Raw genomic sequence first — 22,303 nt, 5'->3', positions numbered from 1 at the left:
TGTGTGTAATAAAATTGTCATGCAGTTGGCATACCACTTCTGTGAGATTGTGTTGGCATGTGTATATGGATATATATGAAAGAGGAACTGAAATATAAGGGCTGATTTCTACCTCTCTTCACATCACCAATTTAGACCCTGTACCTGAAGATCAAAAACCTCAGGTCACTGTTAATTTCCAAAGGGTTTAAGATCTATTTGTAAGGGCTTCATGAACTCTGCTGTATTTACTTTCATAGCTGATTGGGCAGTGATCTTGTCAGTCTGCATTTGAGGTTTCTCAGTGGCTTCTTGTCCTAGGAAATAAGCAACTAAGTTCCATCTGCAGATCTGTCTGCATTTGGCACAGACCCAGTTATTCTCACACCTTCTTACAAAGAGTACCACAACAGTGTTTTTCCAATATCTGTGCATATGCCTGTAGCATGAGTGACTAATGAGCGTGTTAGTGAATTCTGGAATAAGTTAACATGGATTGGAAGGTGCCTGCTGCTAACCTGGCAACAGTATGACACTGTCATTGCATAGACCTGCTGTAATATAAAAGTCTGCATGGGGATAAGTGCTCTGATTCAGAAGTCTGCCAGCCATTTACTGTCACCAGTGACTATTGGGAAGTAGGTAAATTGGCTGCTGGTTTTAGCTTCAGAGTGAGCACAAAGTAAGCAACCTCGCTACAGCAGCTGCAGTTTAAGTCTCTAATCCCAGTTCCTGCTCTTTCTGTTACTGGTTTTTAGCATCTTGCCTCATGTTACTGTGCTGTTAGTTTTGTGACAGGGCTGGATAGTGGTGTAAATTGTACCACCACATTTCTCTGTTGTGATCTGTGCTGTGGTTCACCCTAAGAACAGGAGACAGCTCTTTCTAGTGGAGTGGAATCATGTTAGGGGTGCCTAACATGAATCCTTTAGGTGGTTGCCAGAATGCCCTCCACTGCCTGTACCACTTCCCTCAGTGGGAGTTTGGACAGGTTGAACACTGCATGCGACTGCTTCGCTTGGCAGCTTTGAACAACACAAAATCACATACAAAAATGCTATTGTGAGGAAGTGTCAGCAAAAAGTCTTCAAAGGTCTTGGGTGCAGTGATGCAGCTGGGTAGCAGACAGGAGCACTGCAGGCTCCTCAGCCTTCCCCTCTTCCCCTATAGCTGCAGCCTGCTGTGTTTTCTCTGGAGTTCATCAGCACAGTCCTGTTAGGTGTCATGTAGAAATATGGATTTCCAATAAAAAAGCAATATTTATCTAATTATTAGAAGTTTTCTTCATTTTCTTTCTTTATAACCATGCCCTTGTCAGACTCCATATTAATATCATTGTACTTCATCAGTCTTCAGGGAATAGTCTTGATTAGTTTTTTGGGCCACTGTCATTTATGATTTTCAGTATAGAAAATAATATTTTAGAAAGTTTGAATTTAGTGGGGAATTTAAAATATCTTTCAACTTTTCAGTAGAAAGACTACATTTGGACCTACTTTCTTGGAGCAGCTATAGACATATATTTTGAGAGGTTTGACCCACTGACTTAGAGATCTTTACAGTACATAGGTAGCCAGCCACGTGTAAAGCTCTGAAGAAATAAGATCAAAATCTGCTGTGTCAAAGACAATAGTTTTTTCCTCTTATATAGCTCCTGTATTGTAGCTCAGGGTTTCTTATTACATTAGTACAGTACCACATATGCATCAGGGACTTGCTTTCTATCACAATTCAGTTGTTATTCTGATGATGTATCACAAGAGAAGGTTATGTGGCAAAAAAATAATCATTTACTTATCCCATGTATTATTAAAGGAGTACCAAAGAATTCTTTGGGATTTGTGTAAAGCTGCTTTTCTGCTTCTCAGGAGCAGTAGTTGGGTGAGACTGCAGCTTCTCTTCATTGCTGAAGATAGCTTCGCCAAAGCATTTCACTATCCTTTTTGCTGCAGTTAAAGGCAACTGCTCATCTCTCTGCACTTTACTCAGGCAGAGCAAAGGACAAGATAATCCCCTTAGCCTGTTAAATGCTCCATCCCATCTGGTAGGTGATAATTGCATTGTAAGGGGATTAACACAGTGGGATATGCTTACAGTGTAATGAAAGCTTCACTATAAGTGTGAAAGTCAGCTGATTGCATTCTAGCACTTGGGGACCTTATATTTGCACATATTTTGTAAAAAACATAAAAGACAAGTTTCATCTGGGGAAGGTATGTAGTACCTTTACATGCCATCCTTCACATATTTGTAACAGATTTTACATTTGTTCTGGAATATCAGTAGTCTGAATATCTGAAATCCTCTTGGAGGAGTAGTACAGTAGACTCTTGTTCAGCCAAATGTTTTGAGATCATTCTGTGGAGTATAGCTGTATTAAATGCATCCCAGGTGTTGACTACTTTTAATCAAAAGTACTATGACTTTGAAACCATGAGGCTTAGTTGTTACCAGTCTAGGAACAGCCATGTTATTTAAATACTGCTTGGAAATCTTCATCAGTAAAGGGGAAATTTTTGAATAAGCCATACTGTGAGGAATATCACAGTAATTTTGTGTCAGCAGGGATTTCTGTCAAGAGGATTTCTGGCTGAAAGTAACTCTTCTTGAAGCCAACCAAAATAAATATTTTGAAATTTCAGCTTCAAGCATGAGCCTAAGGTAATGCAGACTGACTGGTTTTTTTTTAAAAAAAAAGAAGTTTGAAATCCTGTGTCTTTTAAGTTTATCTAATGCTATAGTGAAGATAGTAAATTTTAAGGTTCAGAGCATTTCATAAGCAAACTCTACCTTAGCTTCCTTACCTTTTGAGATTATAAAGATCCTTGTGAAGATAAGTTCTGTAGGGCAGTAGCTCAGGATTGATTATCACCCTGTTGGATTGCCCTCTCTCCAGTCTCCCCATATGGTGCAAGGAACTGGGAAGTTGCTCTGTGCTGACCGGCATGTGCCACTTGGCTGGTTTGAACATTAACCTGGGTGGTTAAAACAGGGCTTGGTTAGCGCACACTGTGCTGGGCCAGAGCTTCATAGTCAGGTGATCAAATGCAAGGTAGAGAAGTACACACTGTGTGCAGGCGATGCTTTAGTGACATTGTGTGACCTTGCTGCAGGATTGAATTTTCTAATGAATTAAGGTTCTGTGACCAGCTGTGCGGCTGCTGTTTCTCTGGTTTCCATTTCCTGACTTAGCAGCACTGTGTGCATGTGCGATTCTGGGAGTTAGGGTAAAATGAAATCTAGTGGGGTTTTGTGGGCTGTCTGCAGTAACTTTGCCAGTCTGTGATGAGGTTGTTGAGTGTGGTTAAGCTCAACCTTCTCTTATTTATCATGGATCTGAGTGGGGTCAAGTTGAAAGCTGGTTTTCCAAGTTCTGGTGATGAAATATGGAAGATTTCACAGATCTTTATTTTTTTCTTTCTTTTATTTTTGCTATTTCTTTTAAGGTGACTGAGTTCTAAAGAATATTGTTAATTATTTCCTTTTAGGCTGAATGCTTACCTGAGGAGAGGAAAACTAGGGAAGTTTGCTCTTTTATTTTCTGACATGTTGTAATTTTAAGTAAGCTTGAGTGTAAAATAAATGTAACAACACCCTTCCAAAAAATGAAAATATGTCCCCTTTCCCCACCCCAATTGTTTCTGGAATATGAGTTTGTCACATGAAAATCCCTCTTGGAAGCACCATTACACTGGCAATATATTGCAAAGTGTTTTTAAGAGGAATTTTCAGATATTTAGAAATGGGTTTTAACCATCCTTCTATAGATATATATTTAAAATATATACCAACTATGTAACAAACCAAATAATATATGGTGTATAATACATTTTCTTCTTATTTAGGTGACAAACAGCATGTTTGGTGCTTCAAGGAAGAAGTTTGTAGAGGGGGTTGATGGTGACTACCATGATGAGAACATGTACTACAGCCAATCATCGATGTTCCCACATCGGTCAGAAAAAGATGTAAGTTGAATAAGCTTATTTTTTCTCCTTTCAGTACTGAGTTAGTTTCAATATGTGAAATGTATGTGAGGAAGGTCTTCATTTAGCTTTAAGCTCTACATTTCCAGCGGCAAGTGCTTTAATTTCAGTGAATTTATTCATGTAAACTTCAGCCATATGCTTGCCAGTGTTGTTTTGTGTTTTGGTTTTTTTTTTTTTTCATCTTGAAGCATTGTGTTTGTAATTTAAATTGAGTTATTGATTACATCTTGTGTTTCTGTGCAGGGTCTTCAGGTTTTTTTTTTGTGGTTTTGCATTTTATATCTTTAGCCATTTTTAGTTTCTGATGAAAATGCTTTGTGCAATTTGTTTGCTGAAGTAATCTAAGTTAGGTATTTCTCCTATTTGGAATGCCACACAGTTACAAAACTAGCAATTCCTAAACATTTTTCCCCCTCATTAATGACAAATTGTATGTTAGAACTGCATTGACATTAGTGAAGCTCTGCTGCCTCTTACCAAAGATAAATATATTAGGCAGTAAAGTGTGTCACTTTTACATGGAGTGGCATGAAGAAATACATGGAGGACTTGAAAGTGTGACTTGAAGTTCATGTCATCTGCAGGTCAGTAATATAATCTCATGGCAGGCTTGTATTTGATATGTATAGGCAACACATTCTTCCTAATTAAAAAAAAACCAATTCCATTCAAATTTTTAAAAAGGTGAAAATGCTTCAAGTCTGCCTCCAAGACTGTCTAGAAATATGGTTAATAGCAGTTGTGAACATAGTCTTGATAGACCTTGGCCTGTGTCAACAGAAGCATTTCCTACAGACTCTTAGCTGAATTTTAATTTAGATTTTCAAAGAGAAGGAAATAGGTTTAGAGAGTAGAAGGCCTTTTCAGACAAAATGAAACAAAAAAAAGTATAAATGCAGCTTTCCAATTCAGTTTCATAAATTGATAAGAGCCAGCAAAGGATTAAAATGTAGTACAGTGTAAACAAAACAAAATGGGCTGTTCTTTTCTCTTTGTGTTGATTACACATATACATGTACCACAGATGCCCATAGGCACAATGGAATATTTATGATGTGGAATATACATCCTTTCTCTGGTCACCGAGAGATGCAACTAGCACTCAAAAACAATAGAGAGAATTTCTCCAAAGTGATTTGGTACCTTAAATCCCTACTTTTAGATTAGATGCACTGAGGGTAAAATCATTATGGTGCAGTAAGAAAGATAAAGTGAGATAAATGCTATGCGGCACAGCGTACACAGTGAAAGCTGATGGCTTGGCACATTGTTGACACAGTGAATGAATGTTTTAGTTGCCTACTTTTGCTGTAGGTAGAATTGCAGAAGTGGATCTTAGAATGGCACTTCAAGAGGAGGAAGGTGGGTGTTCCCTACACCAGGAATGACAAATGAGAAATCTTGAAGGCCTGTGGGAGAAGTGGCCAAAATGGGGCATAGAAGCCTGTAGTTGGCAGAAGAATGATGTCATTCCAACAGGAAATAGAAGAGTGGATTTGCAAAAGCTTTTTAAAATGTTATTTCTAAATTATTTTAAGGTTCCCCAAGTCCTGTAGCTTAACTGTTGACCATTACAACTTTCTGAGTTTATGCTTATGAAATTTTAAACTGTTATATGCTATTCTGACTTTTTTTATAATTTTATAAAAATAAATTTATTGCAATAATATTGACTGTACCCTTTTGATCACTCAGGTATAGCTAAATGTATACTGTGTATTACATGTTCCATTTGCTCTTTCACTTGGCTCACAGTAGATAAGGAGGGTTGCAAAGGTTGTTACATTCTCTTCGTTTCCAACTTCTTGCGCAGCTTTGTAAACCTTTGCCTCTTGAAAATAACCATATTTTCAAATAGTCTTTCAACTAGAATTCAGCTAAAAATGCTGTATATGAAAGTAAAATAAATATATTGACTCTGTATTGACAGGCTAAAATAAAATTGCTCAGAAGTTTTTCCAAGTAAGCTAATAAAGACTAATGTTCAAAAGCTAGATCCAGTTTTATGAACACCTGGGGGAAAAATTCCAGCATTCTAGATCTTGAAGCACTTTGAATCTTTCTGTCTTCACATCTACTATGGGAATAAAGTAAAGGCAGAAGAAATATCGGGAAAAGAAGCAAATTACTCTTATATTATCTAAACAAGGTGCAATTTTACTGCAGTTTAAGTTATTCCTCCTTTTTCATTTTCAGCTCCATTTATGTCTTTACTGAAAGCAGATACAATTAATGTTGCAGGCTTTTGCAACTGACCTATAAAAAAATTACTGAAATGTAATTTTTTTTCTCTCCAATGTATGATATCTACATATGAATGCAGAGTCCTTCATTTATGCTTCATTTATTTTCTAGAGTTCTTCCAACTGAAATAGAATGGTTTTGGTGGAAGCTTCTGTGAATGGACTCCCTAAATTCTGTTTTTCAGCAAGGGCTAAAGCTTGTTTAATATTTGCCCTTATACTGGATATAGCTAGGTGTTTCTAGTTTTAATTTTGTTGAAGTTTTAGTGATTCTGATCATGAAAGTTACTGCTTTCCAAAGAACTGTTGCTGCTTGTGTCTATGTATATTCAAAGCTGGGGAGTATAGGAATGGGGCAACTTAGGGAATGGTGAAATCCTCCTAAAATTTAGAGTAAAGGCTATTACTGCAAGCGTATTTGTATAAACTTCAAAACTTACTTCTCGCTTTATTTTTACAGTAAAGTCGAGCTAAATCCTGTCCTAAATTTCAAATACTATTGACATGGGGAAAAAACTAGCAGCAAATAATTTTGGACATGTTACTTTTATTTCAGCCTCAGTGTAGCTAAGATATAAAAGCTTTCTTTCAATTTACCTATTCTTTCACTAGAGAAAGCAGTTGTAAATAAACAGGACTAATACAGTAGTTGAAATGGAAAAGTTGCCTGTTACTCACATGTGCAAGTGCTTCCAAGATCATACAGATACTGATTGGATAAGTTATTTTAGGCCCACAATATGGTTCCTTAGATGAGATTACATCTTATTCAAGCCATCTTAGGTTTTTTTTTTTTTACTGAATAAGTTGCTTTGACTTGAATCATCACATGCTTGCTGAGCTAAGTAGGGGAGAGAAACAGAGTATATGCCTAAATGCTCTGTCTGTGAATATTTCTGCACTTGGTCAGTGCATTATAAGCAGGTCAATAATCCTTTGGGAAATAAATAAGTTGTTTTACAGTACTTACAGAACAAAGAACGGGTTTAGAAAATAGTGTAACTTTTTGCTGGCAACAAGTAGGATCCTTTTAATATAAATTGATAAGATGATGCACTGGGCACCCGCAAAACAATTGTAGAGCTTACTTGTTGCTAATTTCACAAACTTAATTGAGCTGTCTGTGCACTCAGCAAAATAATTTTCAGGACATGGATACATGTCTTTTTATTTGAATAGAGAGACAGTGGTAGAAATTGGTAACTCATGGTTCTCATGTACTTTTGAAACTACAGTTGTTAAATGAGCAAAAGAAAAATGCAGGTGAGCTTTGAGAAAAGATTGGACCAATTCAGTCTGAACTTCTTTGATTTCTCAAGTATGAGAATGTAAGAAGGGCTCCACAAGGTTTGACCAATCTAGCTCAACCCACTGAAAATGTGTACTTGAGAGTGTAAGATAAGGTCACCTTCTGTTGTTTTGTAGCCATAAATCTGACAGTAGACACACATGCATTTTAATGAAGGTCTACCCAATCGGAAAGCTTAGGAGATTTTTCCAGTTAGTATTTTTTTCAAATCTTGGCCCAGACCTTCACTGTTCATTTTCTTTTCCAGTTGCTCAACAGATAGTAAAATGCTTGCAGTGAGGTAGTAGTAATACTTCCGATTTGTGTTTTTAATTGTAGCAGGTGTGATTTAGCTTGAAGATTAGATTTGTCTCATTGCAATTGTTTGTGTAACTCCCTAGCACTAGGAAGTCCCCAGATTTGGATATTGTGTACAGAAAAATGGGTTGTTGATTCTGGGAGCCTGCTTTTCAGAGGTTTCTTCCATCCTGAGCTGAAGCATGTCTGTGGTGGATGAAATTCAGGGGTTCCTCTGTCATGAGACAGTTGCACGAAGGCAGATGTCAGTGATGCTGATACAACAAAGGGTGGTCAAAGGCCTTTTACTGTGATTCTATTAAACTGATTTATAGAACCTTTACTTTTACTGTGTTTTGAAAGACTTGGCCTTACAAGGAGGTGGTACTTTTACAAGAGAGAAAACCCTGAAGGTTTAGCTTGCCATTATGATTGAGATCCAGAATCTTGCTAAGTTTTGGAAACTAAGTGTGTAAGAGTTTAGTCAGTTTTCTGGAGACAACTTTGACTTTAAGGCTGCTGAACCTCATTGATCCAGATAAATTGCTGACTTTTTAATACTATTATTTCAGGATTCTGAGGAAAATGGTATGGTATCGTGTTTCCTAAGGTATCTTTCTTGCCTTAGTCATAATTTTACATCAGATGCTTCATATGCAGTTGTATGTATTTAAGAATTCCCAGGAAACCCCCTTGTGTAGTTGTAGCATTCACATTAATGCTGCTTGGCTGAATAGAGATACTGTACATTAACCTAACTTGTAATTGTCTGAATAGTTTTGATCCATTTGTGGAGGGAGAAAAAACCCTTAAGTTTATTTTGAGAAATAAATAGAATAATGTCCTAATTATAAATGGCAAATGAATATTTTCACATGCATTACTTTGCATGTAAGCATTCTTGTAGATTTGACTGAATAGTGAGTTGGTTTGCCCTGCTGCTTGCTTTGTGAAACACATGACTTAGGCTTCACTCTTTGAAGTGTGAGCTACGAAGCAATAGGAGTTACTTTTCACCTTCCAGAAGAGTGATTAAACATTCCTTGCATGTATTACTGAGTACACAATAATGTGGTTTTTTTTAAAAAAAACCCCTAGCAACCAACACAAGGAAAAAAACCAAGAACAAACAAGCAAAAACCCTATTGGAAACAAACTTTAAATGTATGGAAATTGCAATGCAATTGATAGTGGCAAAAGTGGCAAAATTGTTGGAAGGATTGGCAGGGAATGAGATTAGTAACAATTTCAGGAGCTTTGTGTTTTAATGCAGTTCTCTTTCAGAGCCTATCATCATTCTGCCTAGAGTGTGCATTTTCATAAGAAAGTTATACAGTATGCTGAAAGAACAAAAAGTTTCAAATACAAAATGTACCCTTTACTGTGTCACCTATGAATTTGCACATGAACGGATTTATCAAATAGGACAATACATCATAAATTAATTTTGCTTAGAGACAAAAGTGTTTTATACTATTTCACACAGTGTGCAAATATGTGTCTGAAAAATATATCCAAATGTAAGTTAGTTCACATCCCTTTACAATTTGGAATTATGTCACAAGGAAATTAATTTTACTGTTGATGACTGTAGTATAATTTTCATTATGATTCTGTTTGTATTTAGGCTTTTTATAGAATAATTGAATGACTGTGGTGGGTGTTCTATACTTTCCTGATTTTCATCTTAGCTTCATCTAGAAGCTTTATTTTACTGCATCTCCACTTCACAATGTATAATAATTTTTATATGTCAGCTCTAGCTTTTGAAGTGAGGTCTTTAACTAGATTAATTCCATGCATAAAATCATGTGCATTTTCTAGAAGGGAAGGGCTATGGCTTCTTACCCAATAACTCATTTCATTGAACATGCTGTTTTGTAATATTGATGGTTTATGAGCTCAGTGGTGGGCATTTTGGTTTTGCTTTTTTGTATGCAGCTGGTTATTTAATTGGTGTAAAATATTTGCTTTGTTGTCCTAGTTCTCAATTGCTTTGGCATTTTTTATAGCATCTTTCAATGAGCTTTCAGTAGTCATTTGGCTCATTGATAAACTGTACTATCAGACAATGTCTCTACACAGGGAGAATTTGTTTTTACTTGGGTAGCCATGTTAACCTCACAGTAATAGTGTCATTGTAATTCAAAAGCAACATCTTGTCTTTAAGATCTTGAGATATTGCTGCCATCAGAAGTGTGGTCCTACCTCCTTGTGCTTGCCAAGTGCTGCTGGAGGCAGAAGATCACAACCAAACAGAAATTATGAAATATGAAAGACTGAATAAAATTTCATTTACTTTACAGTATTGTATTTGAGTTTATATTTCACAAATTATTTACATCAGTAATAATTTTCACTGGCAGATAATAACCTGTATTTATATATGTATACAAGGTTTTCATTGTTTTATGATATTGAGATTTGGAAATACTTTCTTGTAATATGGGACTGTTGGGAGTGCTATATTAGAAGGTGGTGTAACGAGGAAGACTAATAATACTACTGAAAAACTGGCAGAGTCTAGTATTTTTATCTGTTATTTCTTGACTTGTTTTACTACTGGTTTTACGTCAGTATAACACTTACTTCTTTTGAGGCTGTGGGTCAGATGTTGTTATTAAATAGTGCAGCACAGATGGCAGATACCAGAAATAAAGTAGTGTAAATAAAAAATTATGCTGATGTTTGCATCTGTGAGAATCCCATCATTTATCAGGCCAGATACTTCTCACAAACTTGCTTATTCTAACACATTTTGCTTCTAGGAGTTGACTTTGTAGTGCTTAATCTATATATCTTAGCTAGGCTTGCTTCATGTTTAAGAAAGTAGCTTTGGGCTATAACTAGGTAATGTAGCAGCCTTCACAGAATTGTTTTATGAGTTTTCTCGGTGCCACCCTGCTGACATGTGCTACCGTGGCAGTGATGGTGGCAGGCAGCTGTCCCCAGGCCGAGCTGGGGCTGTGCTTGGGGGCAGCAGGATGCTGCAGGGCAGGGGAGGCAGGAGCCCGTTCAGCCAGCGCTGCTGCAGGGCCTCCTCCCACTACCCCCTCTGCTCCTGTGTTCTGCACCCTCCCGAGAGGGTTGTAAAGTGCAGTGTTTTCTTCACAGTTCTGGCAAATTTAAGCATTTCTTGGTGCTGGTTTTTTTTTTTTTAGATTTGTTGACAATCTCAAATGAATTTACTGCAGTAAACTGATCAAGAGTAATGAAAGCTGTTACAGAAAAATCTCTCAGCACTAGGGATAGGGAATTGTCTGAGAGCCCCTTGCAGCTTATTGGTTCTTGGTGTGGATTAGTCCAGCAAAATTGGGCAGAATTGATAACTTGGATCATCCGTTGGTTTGAGTTTAGATGCATAATCTTCCACGATCAAAATTGCAGTGACTGTTTGAGACTCATGAGTAAAATGATGTCCATGTCTTGAGTGTCATCAGCCTGCCAGTACTGAGTGTTGGTCTTTCCTGTATCCTGAAAAATAAAGTGCAGCCTTCATGTTCCACAAGGTCTTTTTTGCTCAGTAGTCCCCCTGTCCCATGGGAGAGGCAAGTCGTAGGCCTCCTCTGTCTTGTAATAGCAACATTGGGAAAGCTAATAGAAAAAAAAAAAGTCTGCCTAGTTCATTGATACAACTTAGGAATAGAAGGAGAAATCCCATGCTGGGTTTTGCGGCTGTTAACCACTTACAAATTGATTTAGGTTGTTACACATATAATTCTGAGTGGTTTTTCCCTAAGATTGTAACATAATTGGGGTAAAGCTTAATAGGTCTTAGCAACTGGAAGAGGCTTTAGTCACCTTAAGGCTTAGTCTGCTTTGGTTTTTATTAAGGTTATGACTTTTGGCCATGGTAGACAAAAAGAAATTCAAGTAACCACCAGTCACAGTTGCAAGTATGCTTTTGGAGAGTTGTTTTATATTCTGTGTTGTGTAGCAAGTAGCCCAGTCAGATGAAATAATGATTGCAAAATGCCAGAAGAAATGTTTTTAGTACTACTAATACCATTCATCTTGAATCTTCATTATCTTTGCTGGACCAAACTTGAGTAGACTATAATAGTGACTCAGAGGCTTTGAGTGCAAGTCAAGTTCTGGTAATAGAGGTTAAGGTTTTGCTGAATTTAATTTTTGTTGCTGATCTGAATTGTATGGAAATAATAAAAGACCAAGACGATTCTAAACAGTTCCTTACTTAGATATGACAGAAAAAGATGTTTAATAAAGTAGAGATGAAATGAGATATCCATACAGCATATTCCTGGTCCATAAGATTTGAGAAATGCTGCATTTAATCTGCCTGGAACAGATCCACAGGATTTTTTATTGATTTATTTCTTGAGGCTTGTTATCTTTGATGTTCTAAGTATGTTATGACATTAAATTATCAGACTTACTGAATTCAACACTTGGCCTTTATTATGATTTTCTATAAAGGTTTCTCTACAAGTCATTTTGCAATTAACTTTTCATGTAAAAAGTAAGTGGCACAATAGATGTGACCTACTTTGCAATGTTTCAAAAGAAAATCCTCTTTCTAATAAGCAGTGTTCAATATAAATATTATTTGCTACCGCTTTTAATTGAATTTTTAAAATCAAGTAGTACTCATTGTACAAGAGGTGGGATTCTTTTTTTCTCTCTTTAAAGTAATCTATTGCCTCTTAGGGGTTTTCTAATTATTGGTTTTTTTACCCCAAATTAACATTATAAATAAAAGACTTTATGCTGAGGTCTGTACCATCTTCTGCTTATTACATCACATGCCACCACAGCAATTTTTTAATTCCCTGAGCAGCTGTGCTTATGGATATTCCTTTTTGGCTTAACTGTTTTGCTTATCTGTCCCAAAGCTGGTAGTACTTTTTGACTGATGTTTCTAGCTCAATGTCTGTTGTGTTGACTTTTATTTTTGAACTTGTATGCCTTTATCATTGTCTCAGAAGGTGTCTTATAACTTTCTGACTCTCATTTTTTCCCATAGAATGATAATTTTTCACACCTTGCAACATGTGCTAGGATTTTCCAACTTGTTAAACTTGAATATTGTTTTTTTTAACCTCTCCATTTTACTCTGTCTTTCCTTTCTTAAAAAACTACTGTGTCAGCTTGTTTTATCAGTGTTTAATGAACATCAATTTGTTATCTTGGGGTGGGGGGGAAGTGTGCTTTTGAAATCTTGTCTCCCAAGTGTCCCTACTTCAGCATTCTCTGGTTCGTGTTGCAAAGCAATATTAAGTGTGAGTGAATTTTATTCTTTCTGAATGAAAACAGGTTGGAAGAGATGCTGCAGCACTGCACCAGACATGTGCCACTCACTAATGGACACCTAGTCCATGGCATCAAGTGTTTTAGTTTAGGAAAACATACAGCAGCTGGTAGGCCCCCAGAACCAACTTTTTTTTTTTTTAACAAATGTATTTCCCTATGTCTGCATCGCTTGCTGATGCAGATATGGCCTGTGAACCTGGTTATATGAATGCTGAGCTGAAGCCACTGGGTGTTACTTAAAGTGGGTTTTAGATCACAGTGAGTTCTTCACTGAGAAAGATCTTGTATTGCTATTTCAAACCTTTTTGTATGCTAGTGTGGATGTTGGTTCCTATAGTTGCTTACTATCAAATACCTGCACTTTGTTCTCAATATGTGTAAAATGTATGCTGAGTTAGGTTCTGATATATTTTCTGATGGTCTATGGTAATTGCCTTCTGTAATTTCTTTCTCATGTCTTCTGTATATATGCAAAAAATCCCATAAATACTTTGTGACTTACAGATATGAATGCTACTTTTGATACTTAGTGACTTACCCTGCCTGTCTTCTTTCTCATTTCTACCATCTGGATTTGGCCCCAGTATAGACAACTAGCAGATTTGGTTTATAAGGTTTGTTTGAATTTTACATCTGCCTAGATGATATCAACAAAGCAGTTTGCAGTTATCACGGTAAAATTATTTTGATTTGAATTCTTTACTCTTACGCTGAAAACCCTTGAAATTGCCTTATGTCTAAGAATCCAGACATTTTTTTCCTTGAAACCATCCTGAAATTTAGTCCAAGTTCAGACTAATTCACTAAACAAGCAGCTATTTGCCCTTGTATTACTAAGTAGAAATAGCATGTTCTGTTGTGGATGGAGGGATTAGGACAGCTAATAACTTCTTGCCACAGGGGGACAGTCAGCTGTACCTAGTGTTGGTGAACAGCTGATCAGCAAAAGCAGGGATGGATGTTCAAATATTTAACTTCCCTTAAGATTACAAAGGGGTTTTTTTCCCAAGTTTTTAAGTATATGTCCTGTTTCTCAAAGTTATTAATACCTTACATTTCTTTATAAGCATGGAGAACAGCTTATTCTTTTCCTCTTAGAACAAAGGGTAGAAATCTAGTGTCAAGTGCCTACATTAGTTGCCTTCTTTCTTGGTGATATGTGATTTCTCTAAAGTGGGCATGGTAGAGCAGAAAATATTGCTTCTGACATTTGTAGGTCCTGTTCATATCTGTGTAGAAGCATGAAGCCAGCTCTTAGGGCAATATATTATAATTTTAACATTAGAATCTTACCTGAAGTTCATATCTGTTTGTATATACCTGCTGCTACCTAGCCAATCATATTGTGAATGACAATACGAAGCACCCCTTTGTTGAGCAGGAAAGGATCTGGTTGTATGAGGCGTGTTTTGCAGTGGAAAAAGACCTCTGATTTAAGTAAATGAATATTTCTTTTTTCTGTAACGATGGGTCTTCTGGATGCATGGGTAGAAAACCTGAAAGCTTTTAGATTTTCTGTGGTCTTTGTTGCAAGTAAAATCTGTGTTTATACAGGCAGAGTCAGACATTTTTATTGATGTGTAATATACTGCTACAGGTGTTACTGTGCAGATATTTTGGGGAGTTTCTAAAATTTTTCATGACTCTGAACAAGTTTTCAGTTGTTTTGGTTTTCCTGGCGTAACATGGTGTTGTCAACTTCCAGAGCAAGATAGCACACTATCTTTATGTCTTTAATAACCTCTTATTCTTCTTACATTTTAGATGCTGGCATCACCATCAACATCAGGTCAGCTGTCTCAGTTTGGGGCAAGTTTATACGGGCAACAAAGTAAGAATTCTTTTTATTAATAGTACATTTATTTTATGCTAAATATATTGCAGATTGACACTCTGGAACATGCAGATGGCTTTGTTTTCTGGTGATTGTGTAAAAATGACAGTATGTCTCCTTACATACAATTATTTTAAGATACATTTTTGCTTTGCTTTATATGCATTTTTGCAGTGTTTAGTGTGCAAAATATTATATTGTCAGTTTATTACTGCTAAATATCCAAATACAATCATACTATAAAAAATTGCTGTGACTTAACAGACTCTCTGAAGGAAAACATAAAGAAAGCTGAGCTAAAATGAGCCTAGTTCAGAAAACTTTGTAAGGAATAGAAGGAAATTATACCTTAAATATAACTGATATTTCATGCTCTACAGGAGCATAGTAAATCTTGTGTACATGCTTGGCAACTTGCATTTGGCAAAGAGCTATGCCATTAAGATTATTGCTCTCTGCATCACTGTTTTTTTCTTTCCTTGACAATGTCATGTGTCTACCACTCCTATGGACACCGTTGCAATGGAAGAGCTATAGAGTGACAGTCACAGTGTAATGCTGCCTCAAGGACTGCCTAACTTAGGGCCAGCACTGAGAACTGAACCTCCTGGTAACTGAGAGGTGCACTCAGGCAGTGTCTCAGAATACCCGAGTTAGATACTGTTCCACAAGTAAAACTGGTTGTGAATGTCATCTCTCCTGTGTCACTACAGTGCTTTTAAATGTTTTCTGCTTCTTGCTAAGTGCATCTGACTCAGATTCCAAGAAAAAATGTCTTCAGAGTACTTTAGAGAGTCTGGACTTTTTTATTTAGTCAAAGTAAAAGCTTTGTTTGCTAGATGCATGGCCTTCCAACTTCTTTTGGCTTTCTTCAAATGGTTTAAAAAACACAGTGGCATTTTGGGGTGGGTTTTTTGTTTGTTTTTGGTGGCGTTTGTTTTTTGGAAGTTTTTTTTCCCTATCTCAGTGGTTGTTGAAGAGTGACCCTGTAATATAAACTGCCATTTTGTTATGCTACTGAGATTTATATGAGCAGCTTCTAGCCTTTCTTAGTCATGTTTGGCTCTTGTCTTATAGGTGCTGATTTTGGCACTGTTGAACCTTTCAGACTTTACTGTATACAGATACTGAAAAAGTATATCCATTCTGCTTGTCACAGTCATTTGTTGTTTATTTTTTAAGGTCATCTTTTTAATCAATTTGGTTTTTCATTCAGTTGGTTGCTGTGCCTAGGATGTAATCTCTGTAACATGGAGACATACATGCCTACAACCTTGAAAGTAAATATTACCAGGTGTCAGTTTCTACCAGATCTTGAGAAAAAGGGACAAGAAACTTTTTTGTTGAAGTCATAGTTAACAATTAAAATACTCTTTAGGAAAAACAAAGCTGATAGTGCCTATGCACTTTTAAAGATCGGTAGCTGTCAGTCATTAAACAAGATGCCATATTACAGCATCAATGTAACCTTGACCAGTAAACTTGATCAGTAGGAAGGAAATCTGCCATTTCATTGGTCTGCCTTCAATATTACTCATATAGATCTTGTCTCAGTTAGAAAACTAGAAAAAGAAAGTGTAAGAAAAAAAGGGTTTGGGGTTTTTTTTTCTTGAGTATTTCAACTGCCTGTCCTTGCCGGCAATATGGTTCTACTTCACTGTAACAAGCCTCATCAGTAAAAAAATCTAGTTTAAAGAGAGCCAATAAGAAGAAATAGCCATCAGTCTAAAGTGGCTTTGCTAAAACAAATGCTTGCACAAAATTAGGTTGAATATCCTTATTGTGTTTTTTTTTGGTGTGCTGTATCTAGTTTGGAAGTGTATGTATTTTTTCTTTACCATTTTATTTTTAAAATCTCATGTAATTTTTAATCAATATGAAATATTATTTATAATACATATTTATGCTCATTGAAATTATTCTGATGCAGGAAATTGCCAAAATATTTACAGTGAACACTTTGATGTAATCAACATTTAATGAAATGTTAGGATGCTTCTTATAGCAAGTCACACTACCTCTTAATCTGAATGTACAGAGATAAATCTGAGTGTTATACTCTTGAGTTTTATTGCAAACTCCCTGGATTTGCAAATTGTAGGGTAGGACACAGACTGCAGTTCTTATAGTGTAAAAGTTGAATGACTGGTACATTTCTTCAGACTTTGTCCACAATAATATTTTGAGCATATGCTGTGTCTGTTCTTTGCATTTTAGTATTTAACCACGTTATGCATTGTCATATTCAGCTCTTCTGCTGGGGTGTTCTATCATGGGAGAGTGCTGATCCATCAGAATTTTCTTTTGTTTGGTCTGCAAGATAAGATTTTGACTTCTGTCAGTCTGCCTCAGCAGCCTTATGCCAAAGCAGTAGGAACTGTCACAGCCATCATTTTTTATATGCTTTGTTATTACTGCCATCTTGCACTAAATGACTTTTCTTGTCTTTGAACATAATTCTGAAACTACTTAAACACAGAAAAGTGATGTGAGAATGATGAAAAACTTTTGGACATTTTGAAACTGGGCAGTAATTGGTTATTTTCTGCTGTTCTCAGTTGTACCTCACTGAAATGCTTGCTTTATTTGGTCACACATGATTGTTTGGTTTTAACAATCGGATCAAAAGTATTTTCTATACATTCTGTATGTTTTTAAATGCTGAAAGAGAGCTCTTAAAATTCTGCTTGCTTTCTTTTCTGATAAGGTCAAACTTGATCACCGACACTGAAGTACTGATGCTTTAAAGAAGCAACTTTATGTAAAGAGAGAATTGGCCTCAAATTGGCCTCGCTTTTGTTGTCCTAAAAACAGTGTTATTGTTAATTAAAGATCCATCACTTTCATTTTTTTATCAGAGATTTGCTTAATTTTTAGCAAGACAAATCAGTGTTCTAAATACTGTTCAAATACATGCTTATTTATTCAAGAGTAATTAGCATATTTCTTGAGTGCAGTTACTGATTTTCCTAAAATGCTGCCTTCCTCTGAGATAAATTGTAGAATTTCATGTCCGTATTGAAAAACTTAAAATTCAATCCTTCATCTACAGTATATGTCTCAAAGTAAACAAAATTTCGTAAGTGACTTCAGAGAAATTCCTCAAAGAGCCATTCCAAAGTTAAACAGATATGGGCCTAAATTTGATAGTGGAGTTTCTTCTATCCAAACAAGGACTTAGTTTTTACACTGCACTTTCCTTCAGTCTTTACACTCTTTTTGTATGTTGTCAGCATAAATTGTTTCCATCTATACCTGATGGAGAAGACCTTGTTCCTGATTGCTCTGTATCTCCACCCCTCTGAATTTTTTTTCAATAGGTGCACTAGGCCTTCCAATGAGGGGAATGAGCAACAATACCCCTCAGTTAAATCGCAGCTTATCACAAGGCACTCAGTTACCGAGCCACGTAACGCCAACAACAGGGGTACCAACAATGTCACTTCACACGCCTCCATCTCCGAGCAGGTATTTATCAATAGCTGATATTTCTGCCATTGTGTCTTTCTGCAGAGCTCTTGTTAAATGTTCTGCATATTTTGCCTCATACTTTACAGTCTGATAAATTAAAAAAGAGGAAAAGTAGTGTCTATGGACCACTTACTTTGTTAGGGAAATAATACCATAAAAAAAGTAAGGGTTTACTGTAAGACAGTATTTTATTTTTGTTTGTAAAGGACAAATTGCTGGCAAATTCTGCTTCAGAATGTAAGAGGTAGTTATTTGATTGTGCAGTTAAAACTTTGCTATGGTGTCATACACTGCATGAGAATATAAAGATAGTAGGTCTGAAGTGCTCATTAGAAAAGAGCTGTAACACCTTCTCATATGTATAATACTTAAGTATTTATCTAAACCTGATGAAGGACTTGATTAGCATGTAATAGGTCATTTGGTATTTCTGAAGAAATCCAGAACTGCATTAATTGTAGAGAGTAATCCAAACACAGTGTTTGGTCGCTAAGCACAAATTAAGTTGCAACAGCTTGGAGTCCATCCTGCATTAGTAATCTAAATGAGTAGTCAAATACTGTTGTACAGATTCATCTCTGTGTATGGTTTTTCTTTTTCAGGGGGATATTGCCTATGAATCCTAGGAATATGATGAACCACTCCCAGGTTGGTCAGGGCATTGGAATTCCCAGCAGGACAAACAGCATGAGCAGTTCAGGGTTAGGCAGCCCTAACAGAAGCTCTCCAAGCATAATATGTATGCCAAAGCAGCAACCCTCTCGACAACCTTTTACTGTGAACAGGTAAGGCTCTTTAATTGGACCATCCCTGTACAGCCAGAGACATGCTGCTCTGGAAATGTAATTTTTATCCATTAGAATAAATCTTGAAACCTGGGTCATGTACTCATGTCTGGGCAATAAACTTTGACGCTCCTTGTAATATTCTTGTAAGGTCTTTGAGGCCTTTAAGCTAAGTTCTCTTTCTGACTATTGAACTTCTGCTGCATCCGCTTTAAAGTATGTGATGTTTCTCATGTATTCCCAAGGTTATTTTTGAAACATACCTTAAATTTTCAGCATACACATCTGTTTTAAAATCGTTCATCTAGGGCTTTGGGAAGAAGTAAGGCAAAATTTAAAAACATGATAGTTATTCTAGAAGGGAAGTAAACTGATTAGGATGCAGTAAGGATCTGGTATTTCTTTAAATTCTTTAATAATGCAGAAAATAGTGGCTTGCCATTCATTTAAGGATTTAGTGCTCATTTGGATGCCAAAAGTTTCTCAATAGATTTTTCTCTTTTTCTAACTTGGGGCAGGATACTAACATCACAAATCATTAGGCTTTAATGGTGTTGCTTCATTCATTTTGATAAACTTGTAGTAAGCACTGTCTTAGTTCTAATTATTTAATGTGTGTAGTCACAGCTTAGCATGGCTTGCTGCTTTTAAACCTCAGTTCCATTACCTCATGATCTCTGTGCTCCCAGTGAAGTCCTTTTTCTTCCTTCAGGCCCTTCCTTAGAGGAGTGACTATTGGAGCATAAACAAGCTCATGGTGGTCAGGTGCCACCTCTAACCCAATCTCATATTTTACAAAATAGATAAAGGAAAGTGAAGACAAACATCACAGTTATCTAATATTTAATCAGATTGTTTCGTTTTGTAGTTTCACATTGATATAGGCATGTAACAGATACTGTTCTCAAGCACAGCAAATAGTGATCCCCTAATAGCAGTTTGTGGTCCTGGAGCATGAAAAGACTTTATATCTTGCCTCTCATTACAAAAAATTTGCCTTTTCTGTCCTGTCTAGTGGCAAGTAGACCTGATAATTTTAAAAGATAATATATTTTAAAGTATTTTTGAAATTAGAGATCACAAACAGATGAAATAGTAATATACTTAAAAACTCTATGTGCAGAGAACAATGATACTGGATATTGATCCATGTATACAAAATACTGTTCAAATAGTATTCAGCTGTAGGGTAGATAATGAAATCCCTATGTGTAGGAACTTCTGAATTAAAATGCTCATCTTTTACTCTTTGCATTGCTCACTTTCAATAAGCTACAAGTTTTACAAATTGAGAAGGAAATATCTCTGAAACAATGACTGGCTCTTTCTCCACAGATTATTAACCTGTGGAAGTATAGTAGTATACATGTCCAATGGCTAATTAAGGTGTTTAACAAAATTTTCAACTTACTCTTGGGGAAAAGAATTTATGGCATTTGCTTGTCAGGTGCATGAATTACGTGACTTTCAAGAAGCATTTTCTAAATAGTTGTTTAGTTGGAGCAATGAAAGTTTTTAGGCTAGATTTTTGAACATGAAGCATTTGAAGGTGTTTCAAATTAGAGTTAAATGCTTCAGATTTGTAACTGTAAAAACTTTGCATAGGTAAAATTTCCACTAGGGAACCTTTTCATATTTTTATTTATGGAAACTTCCAAAATATCAGCTTCTATCCTGTTTCAGGGAGAAGTGGATGTTGTGTTTTTCCACAGGGCAGACATTCAGAATTTCATTCAGCTGGGGGCCTACCTTTGGGCTTCTCAACAGGATGAAATGGATTCTTTGTGGAGCTGTCTGCACAACCACAGTAGTCCTACATGATACTTAGATGTTTTCAAACGTTTTTGCTTGACTTTATGAACCTTTAGCTCATGTCCTTGTATGACAGAGACCATCCCTCTGCTCACAGTAATGCCATGTGTACATGGCCGTGATTGCACACCATAACTGTTCAGCTTATTAAATGAATCGTGACAAACTTGGTCTTTTTCATGATCCAGCTTCCCACCTGCCTGTGTATGGATTGCAGCCTGACTTTTAACTACTGCATTTAATGCGGCTTCATTTTTGTATGTTAAATTATTGAGTAATGATCATGTTAGTCATAACTTGTTTGTTGAGAGATGTCTTAATACACAATGGCTATTAAAAAACTAAGCTATTTTGAAGTCATTCCAGTTGACCTGATTGAGCAGTGCCTGATGCTGCTGCTCATTGTTTTCAGAAAATAATTAAAAACCAAGTTTAGGCTAATATGGGTTGCTTAGGCTTGAAATAATTTCAGTTTTTTTCTCGCCTTTATATCTTCCACTAAAAATACAAAGTATATATATCCTTTTGTCTGACTTTCTGGATTTTTTTCACAGTATGTCTGGATTTGGGATGAACAGAAATCAGGCATTTGGAATGAATAACTCCTTATCAAGTAACATTTTTAATGGAACAGGTGAGTTTACTCTCTTATGTTGACCTTAAACTACAGTAGAGTTTTTTTTAAAATAAGTCTAATAATTATTATTTTGTTCTGTTGCAGTGCAACTTTCTAACAATTTTCAGATGTTCCATAGAAACCCTGCTTCAAAAGTAGTGCTAGGTAACTGGTACTGCTTTATAGCAGTGGATTTTAATACTTTTGAAGACAAAGTGAAAGTAGTTCTGTAGTATGTTTGCTGTATGTCACCTGCCTATAGATTATACTTACTCAGTTAGAAATACAAAACGGCTCTTGAACTTGAAAAGGGTATTGGAGAAGATTTTATCCATATTCTATGAAAACATTAGGTGTGTAAAAGCAGTGGGAAAGCATTTTTTTTTTAATCTCAAACTCCTTTTGAGCAGCTGAATTGTCATGTAATCCTTTCAGTTACTTGTTTAAGTTGTGATTTTTCTCTGGGAATTACTTCTTCATCTGAATTTAATGAACTAGAGAAGAGAAAATATCTTTGTCTGTAAATTATTTAGGTTCATGTGTGCTGTTGTTTCTGTATGTGGCTGCATATATGAAGCAACCTGAGGGGCTGGTGATGTCACAAGATTGGAATGGTTTGGGCATTCCCTAGGACATTGTGACATTTTTATAGAGCTGCAGCTCTGGCCTCACCTCTGTAGCATTTCCTGCTGCAAATCAAAAAGTGTTCCCATGTAAC

At 36.2% G+C, this 22,303-nt stretch overlaps 1 protein-coding gene across 2 annotated transcripts in view; it reads left to right on the top strand.

The window, feature by feature from the left end:
• The window catches only part of CNOT2 (CCR4-NOT transcription complex subunit 2), an 85,819-nt gene that overhangs the window by 46,868 nt on the left and 16,648 nt on the right, over positions 1-22,303 (top strand). For both annotated transcript variants that reach the window (XM_066549645.1, XM_066549646.1), the window contains exons 2-6: positions 3,825-3,947; positions 14,832-14,898; positions 18,222-18,369; positions 18,975-19,157; positions 21,524-21,603. In XM_066549645.1, coding sequence (XP_066405742.1) covers positions 3,837-3,947; positions 14,832-14,898; positions 18,222-18,369; positions 18,975-19,157; positions 21,524-21,603 — 589 coding nt within the window. In that variant the 5' untranslated portion in view covers positions 3,825-3,836. The remainder of the gene's footprint in view (positions 1-3,824; positions 3,948-14,831; positions 14,899-18,221; positions 18,370-18,974; positions 19,158-21,523; positions 21,604-22,303) is intronic.

Source organism: Molothrus aeneus, chromosome 5, assembly GCF_037042795.1.
Source record: "Molothrus aeneus isolate 106 chromosome 5, BPBGC_Maene_1.0, whole genome shotgun sequence".
Taxonomy (NCBI): domain Eukaryota; kingdom Metazoa; phylum Chordata; class Aves; order Passeriformes; family Icteridae; genus Molothrus; species Molothrus aeneus.
Note: the sequence above shows the minus strand (reverse complement) of the source record. Positions and strands in the feature narration are given on the sequence as shown.